General features: G+C 55.6%; 1 protein-coding gene across 1 annotated transcript in view; it reads left to right on the top strand.

Moving 5' to 3' along the window:
- LOC104529343 (putative cation exchanger C521.04c) overlaps positions 1-4,364 on the top strand; it is a gene marked incomplete at its 5' end in the record, with an annotated part of 5,496 nt that extends 1,132 nt beyond the window's left edge. Inside the window, 13 exon segments of the mRNA XM_029086396.1 lie at positions 162-347; positions 452-554; positions 777-918; positions 990-1,173; positions 1,289-1,388; positions 1,967-2,085; positions 2,234-2,271; positions 2,494-2,606; positions 2,703-2,851; positions 3,069-3,163; positions 3,472-3,550; positions 3,826-3,934; positions 4,291-4,364. Of these exon segments, the coding sequence (XP_028942229.1) occupies positions 162-347; positions 452-554; positions 777-918; positions 990-1,173; positions 1,289-1,388; positions 1,967-2,085; positions 2,234-2,271; positions 2,494-2,606; positions 2,703-2,851; positions 3,069-3,163; positions 3,472-3,550; positions 3,826-3,934; positions 4,291-4,364 (1,491 nt within the window).
- Positions 4,365-6,692: the final 2,328 nt, after the last annotated feature.

The following is a 6,692-nucleotide window of genomic DNA, read 5'->3' as shown; positions in this document are numbered from 1 at the left end:
TGGGTGAGCCCCATGCTGGACATGGTGACATCCCCTTCCTAAGCATGGTCACCCCAGGAGACCACCATCATGATGGAGATAGCACCCATGGGTGCCTCCACACCCATGGGGTGGGTGTTTTGGGGGGTGGGCAAACCCTAAAGGTGGCCATCCATTTGCAGCAGCGTGCCGGTGCCGTGGCGTGGCTGTGCCTGGGCTACCCGGTGCTGGTGGTGGCCCATGGGCTGGTGTGTGTCACCGCGTGGCTCCTCATCATCTTCATCCCTGTGGCCAAGCTGAGCGCCCGCACCGCTGCCCGTGTCCTGCTGCTGCCCCCGGAACGGGTGCTCGTCCGGCATCTGAGGATGGTGGGTGCTTCTGTGTGGGGGTGAAGGTCCCACACCCCACTCTGGGGTGGATTTTGGGGTGAGGGGGATGCTTGGAGCAATGTCACCCATGTGTCCATCTGCAGACGGAGGTGCCACTGGAGGGGGAGGTGATCCTCTGCTGCTACCGCGCCGCCAACCCCTACTACTACAAATACGCCGTGGACGGCATCAACGTCTTCGCCGTCAGTATCCTTCTGTGGGGTGGGGTGGGGAGGGTGGCCTTGGGGACCAAGAGGTGTCCTCCAGGGATGGGAACCTGCCCAAGATGTGAGGTTGAGCCTCAAAAGCTGGGGGGAAAGATGCTGAGATGCTCCATGCACCAAGGAGCTTGGTTGCCCATCCTTCTGTGGGGGACTGACCCCCAAATCCAACCCCCACCTTGGTTATCTCCTTGACCAGCCACCCCAGACCTACTGCCACTGGTGTTGGTGACGCTGGTGCTGGGTTACGTGGACAGCCACAACACCCTGACCAGCTCCTCCATCAAGTTCACGTTGGCTCTGCTCTCCATCATGCCTCTCTCCTACTACATCGGGATGGCCATCGCCAGGTGAGTGGTGACGGGTGGGACACTTGCTGGGGACACATGCCAGCTTTGCTGATGCCCTTCTTCTCCTCCAGCATCTCAGCCCAAAGCAACTTTGCGGTGGGAGCGGTGGTGAACGCCACGTTCGGCTCCATCACGGAGCTCACCTTCTACATCACGGCTCTCATCAAGGGCTCGCGTGAGGGCAACCGCTGCTACGCCGAGATCGTCAAGTCGGCGTTGACGGGGACACTGGTGGGCTGTGTCCTCTTCGTCCCGGTGAGATGAGGTGGCATCCCATGAGAGTGCTTGGTCTCTGCAGAGAGATGGGAGGATGTTGTGAGCAAAGCACTGATGGGGATTTTTTTTTTGGGGGGGTTTCTTCATCTCCAAGGGTCTGTGCATGGTCATCGGGGGCATCCGGCACCAGGAGCAGCGGTTCAACAGCCGCTCAGCGGGGGTCAGCTCAGCCCTGCTCTTCCTTTCTGTGGGAGGTGAGTTGGGGACAAGGGTGTCCCCATGTTTGAGGGGTGGGATCTCACCAGGGCAGGTGCCCACCTCGGGATAAAAAGGATCCAAAGCTGCTGGAGAGTGTCCAGAGGAGGGACACAACATTGGGGAAGGGTTTAGAGGGGAAGGGGGGGGGTGGAGGCTAAAGTCTCTTGGTTTGTTCAGCCTGGAGGAGACTGAGAGGAGATCTCATCATGGTCTAGAACTTCCTCCCAAGGGGCAGAGGAGGGGCAGGCGCTGATCTCTTCTCTCTGGCCACCAACGAATGCCAGGAGCAGAGGACATGGCAGGAAGATGTGGCAGGGGAGGGTGAGGTTGGCCATGAGGAAAAGGTTCTTGAGGCAGCCAGAGGGTGGTGGAGCACTGGAACAGGCTCCCCAGGGAGGTGCTCATGGCACCAAGCCTGACAAGATTCCAGCAGCATTTGGCCAAGGCCCTGAGGGACATGGTGTGAATGTTGGGCTTGTCCTGTGCAGGGACAGGAGTTGGACTGGATGATCCTTGTGGGTCTCTTCCAGCTCACAACATTCCATGATTCTATGATGTCCCTCCATCTCCACAGGTGTCTTTGCCCCAACACTCTTCTCCAAGGTGTATGGGAAGCTGGTGTGTGGCGAGTGCCACAACGTCACCCAGAACCCACTGGGCCATTACCTCTGCCACAACTGTCACTTTGACCTGGTGAGTGGGGACATGGACCCTCAACTTGCTGGGGGTTTGGGTCATGGATGCTCAAAGCCCACTTGGCTCCTGCTGTCATGTTGGGTGGTGGCAGCAGGGCTGTCCCTTGTCCCCTGCATCCCCGTTGACAGATGGTCTCTCTCCACAGATGGGGAACAACGGCACCCTCTACTACAGTCACGTCCAGTGAGTATCTGCTGGGGTGGGGACAGGGTTGTCCCCACAGTGGGGTGGCACCTCCTAGGCTGGGTTATGGCCCCATATCCTTCCCATGTCCCCTCTTTACCACCCTGAAGGGCTCTGATCCTGCACCATCATCTCTTCCATCCCCAGCTGGTGCAGGGGACATCCCTGGGGTCTCCATGCTGGAACCCTGGTGGCCCTGAACATGTCACCCATGTCCCACAGACCCCTGGTGTACACCGTATCCCTCCTGCTCCCCGCTGCCTACCTCATCGGTCTCTTCTTCACCCTGAAAACTCACTCACACATCTACGACATCCACATCAGCGACTGTCACAGTGAGTGTCCCCAAACCCTGAGATGCCCCAGTGGTGGGGCTCGTTCTTCTCAATGCCCCAAGGTGTCCCACCACCACGTCTCTGCTCTTCCCTTAGTGCCTGGCCACCACCACAGCGCTGTGGTCCACTGGTCTCGCTGGCGGGCGCTGGTCATCCTCCTGCTCTCCACTCTCTGTATGTCAGCCTGTGCTGACCTGGCCACGGAGCACATCAGCCCCATCCTCACCAACTCCACCATCTCACAGGTGAGCTTAGGGATGGTGGTGAACCAGGTTGGGGTGGCCTTGGGGACCAAGATGCATCCTCCAGGGATGGGAACCTGCCCAAGATGTGAGGTTGAGCCTCAAAAGCTGGGGGGAAAGATGCTGAGATGCTCCATGCACCGAGGAGCTTGGTTGCCCACAGCTTGGATGTGGTCAGGATCAGGCCATATCCTGTGTTGATGTCACCTCTTCCCTGCAGTACTTCATCGGTGTCACTGTGCTGGCCATGGTGCCTGAGCTGCCAGAGATTGTCAATGGCATCCAGTTTGCCCTGCAGAACAACCTGAGCTTGAGGTGAGATGGCTTGATGGATGGGTTTTGGGGTGTCCTCCAGCATGGTCCCTTGTGCCCTGTCCCAGTCCCATAGCTGTGCCTTGGTACCAGTGATGGGCTGACCAGCTTCGTGCCACTGGTAGGTCAGATCCTTGCCAACGTGCCCTCAGGAGGACCTAAAGCCACCCCAAAAATGGGGTCAGAACCAGGTTGGGCTCCATGATTTGGTTCCCCAAGGTGGATTTTTTTTCTCACCCTGAAATGAGTGACCCCAAGGGCTGCTGGAGACCTGGCACTTGGCAGCCCTTAAAGTTCTCTGTCCTCCTCAGCATCGAGATTGGGAACTGCATCGCTGTCCAGGTCTGCATGCTCCAGATCCCCATCCTGGTGCTCTTCACCATCTTCTATGTGAGTAGCCCCAGGACAACCCCTGAGTGACCTCCTGTAGCAGGGTTGGGGACACACAACACTCCATGAGACATGGCAAGGGCACAACTGCCATCCCCACTGTCTCCTCTCCTCTGCTCAGTGCAGGTGAAGGTGGGGTCAGATGTCTCCTACCTTGGCTGATGTTGTCCCCAGCCCTAGGGACACGTGGCAGGGGTTTCAAGGGGGTGACATGCAAATCTCCAACTTCAGTTGTCCTGGTTGGCCATAAATCCAAAATCCTCTCTGCCTCGCAGCCGACCAACTTCACGCTTGTCTTCAGCGACCTCCACGTCTATGCCAGCATGTTCAGCGTGGTGCTCATGAACTACATCTTCATGGATGGCAAATGTGACTACTTCCAAGGTGACTGCTCACCCGTGAGGCTGCTGTGGGACCAACCTTCCCTGTGCTGATGGGGTGGGGGGCTCTTGGAGATAGTCCTGAGGTCACTGCTTGCTGCAACTCTTGGCATGTGGTGGGCTTGAGCAATTCTGGGGTCTTGATTGACCATCTTGGAGGTGCTGGAGTGCCACCCTGCAACAGCTCCAAGGGGGATCTCTCCCTTTTCAGGAGTTTAAACCCTTTTTAATTGAGATTTTGCAGAGGACCATCAAAGTTCTCTTCACTAACCTAATCTAGATCACACCAGAAGGTCTTGAAAGCAACCTCCCTCCTTGCTCCAGAGAGTAAGATCCTCCAACCTGCTCTGTCTACTCTAGGCACGGTGTTGGTGATGGTCTACTTCATCCTCCTGGCTGTCTATTTCTTCGCCCCATCGCCCAGTGGTTGCTGAGGTTTGGACTCTTCGTTCTCCAACCCTTCCATTGGGTTCAGCGCTCATCAAGGCATTATCCAGTGTCTCAGGGTCTTGGCTGGGCTGGCTCTGGTCTGGAAGCATCATTTACTGAAGCTCCTGCTGCTGCCTGGCTTCTCCAGTGGGATGCCAATGGAGCTTCAGTGATGGGAAGGGTGGTGGCCACAGAAGCACTCCTGAACCAAGAAGGAACCTCAATGCCAGAGCACGTCACAGAGGTATTTCCAGCCCACACACGTGTGGTTGGGAGGAAAATTGTCCTTAGTTGGAGGATCTTGAAGGGAGTTTCTGTGTGGTCTTGATGACAGACCCCTCCCTTGGGATGTGTTGCACTGGGAGAAGGTGCTTGAGAAGAGCCTCTCACCCTTCCAAGCAGTGGGTGATCCCAAGCCTGGGAGGGACTCGGGTCTGGGGATCACACAAGGCTTCTTGATGGAACTAGAAACGCACCAGAAGGTTTTTTCAGCTGTTTTGTCATTAAAGCAGTTTTGTACAAATCAGAAACGAGCTTGTTTTCCTTAAACAAGCCTTTGGTTGCTTGTCTGGGCTCTTCTGTGCCCACCACCCAGGTTAGTGATGGTCTTGGGGTGATGGCCACATGGTAGCCACCAAGGCTGGCTCTCAATGTGATGTGTGTTGTGCACCAGTGATGGCTTGGTTGGAGCCAGCACCCCTGGGAGAAGAGCAGGACAGCACTCAATGTCCTGTCACAACACCAAAGGAGGTGTCAGGAGAGATCCACCACCGTGCCATGGGGACAGAGCTAGTGGTGGGGTGGCTGTGGGCTCCAGCTCTCTCTATAACCCTCCCCAAGCTCTAGTTCTTGTTTCCAGCTTGGTCTTGGTTGTCTGTCCTGGCTCATCCTTGCTCAGAGGTCTTTAACAAGTCCCTAAGAAGGGAGAGAATGGTCCCAGCACCATTCATGGTGTACGAGGTGGGACTGGTTCATCTCCCTCTGTGAAGGGAAATGCCAGTGGGTGAGGTGAGAGGATGAAGTTGGTGGCTTGGGCTGATTTATCATGAGAGCTTAAAAAAACCCAACCAAACCCAAAAAGCAAAACACTGACAGATAAATACAGACAACACAGCTCCTGTGCCCCTTCTCCAGCCCCATGGAGATGTTCTTCAGGATACGATGCTGCTTGATCAAGCTCTTTTTGTTTTCCTGGTGTAGCATCAGGATGGACAATCCTGCTGTTGTTAATAGAGACATGTGGGAAGTTGACCATTCCTGGTCAACTACCCAGAGTTGGCAGATGATGGACTCAACAGCACAGGGCAGTAAGAGATGGAAATGGAGTAGGATGGGAAGACAAATGGTGGCACCATGTTCTACTTCTTATCTGAAAATATCTACCCTGGGCTGGAGGGATGCTTGGGGCTTCTCCTGGAGCCAGACCCAGCCTTTGTGTTTGGGAAAGTGTGGTAGGACTCTGCAGGTCCCTTCCCCAGTGCCCTGCTCTGCAGCAGGACAAGCCAAGCAGTAGCAGCTGGTGGCTGCAAAGATGCCCCAAAGAGGTCCCACCTCACCCTGAGCTACTCTGCTTGGTCCTGGAAGTGGGGCTAAGTTGAGGAGTGAAGGAAACGGGGCTGTCCTACAAAACCCTGTTTGGAGATGGCTTTTTCTGTCTTGGTGTGTCCTGTCCCATCATGGGCAGCATCATAGATGCTTTTAACTCCTCATCCCTCCATCAGATGCTGAATCCTTTCCCACTCCCTTGGAGAACTCATGGCAGAGGCAGTAAACAGTTTGCTTTTGAGTATGGTATGGCACAGTGAGAGTTAACGTGCCCTTAGAAGTGAGGAACCAGTACTTGGGCATCACCTGGGCTGGAGGTGAAGACAGGCAGGAGATGATGGAGCCATATATCCTTCAAGCTCCACCTCAGAGTGAAGCTTCTACCACCAGGAGCCAGTGAGAAGCTTTTATAATTCCAACTCAACGTGCAGTAGACAAGCAGTGACTCAAGCGAACCCTCCACAGGGAGCTGTGAGCTTTGCAGTGCTTCAAACAAGTCATTTTCTAGGAAGAGCAGCAGAGCAGCCTCCAAAATCTTGTGCCCGTGGTGCAGAAGCTACTCCAGGTTACTGGGAGGGGAGAGGTTCCTGGACCCCCAGCAGTGGACAATGCTCGTTATCTGCTTTTATCAGCAAAAGCAAGTCCCTGGTCATTTATTCTTGAGTCCATGCAGAGCAGCGTGGTGGTGGTGGTGGAGGGGTGAGACCAGCTCCAGGCTGGTGGTTGAGGGCACAGTCATGCTTTGGGCTTGGACCAACAGTGTGGCCAGCAGGAGCAGGGCAGTGCTG

Source organism: Antrostomus carolinensis, unplaced genomic scaffold, assembly GCF_000700745.2.
Source record: "Antrostomus carolinensis isolate BGI_N321 unplaced genomic scaffold, ASM70074v2 scaffold28298, whole genome shotgun sequence".
Classification (NCBI taxonomy): Eukaryota; Metazoa; Chordata; class Aves; order Caprimulgiformes; family Caprimulgidae; genus Antrostomus; species Antrostomus carolinensis.
This window is presented reverse-complemented; position numbering and strand designations above follow the sequence as displayed.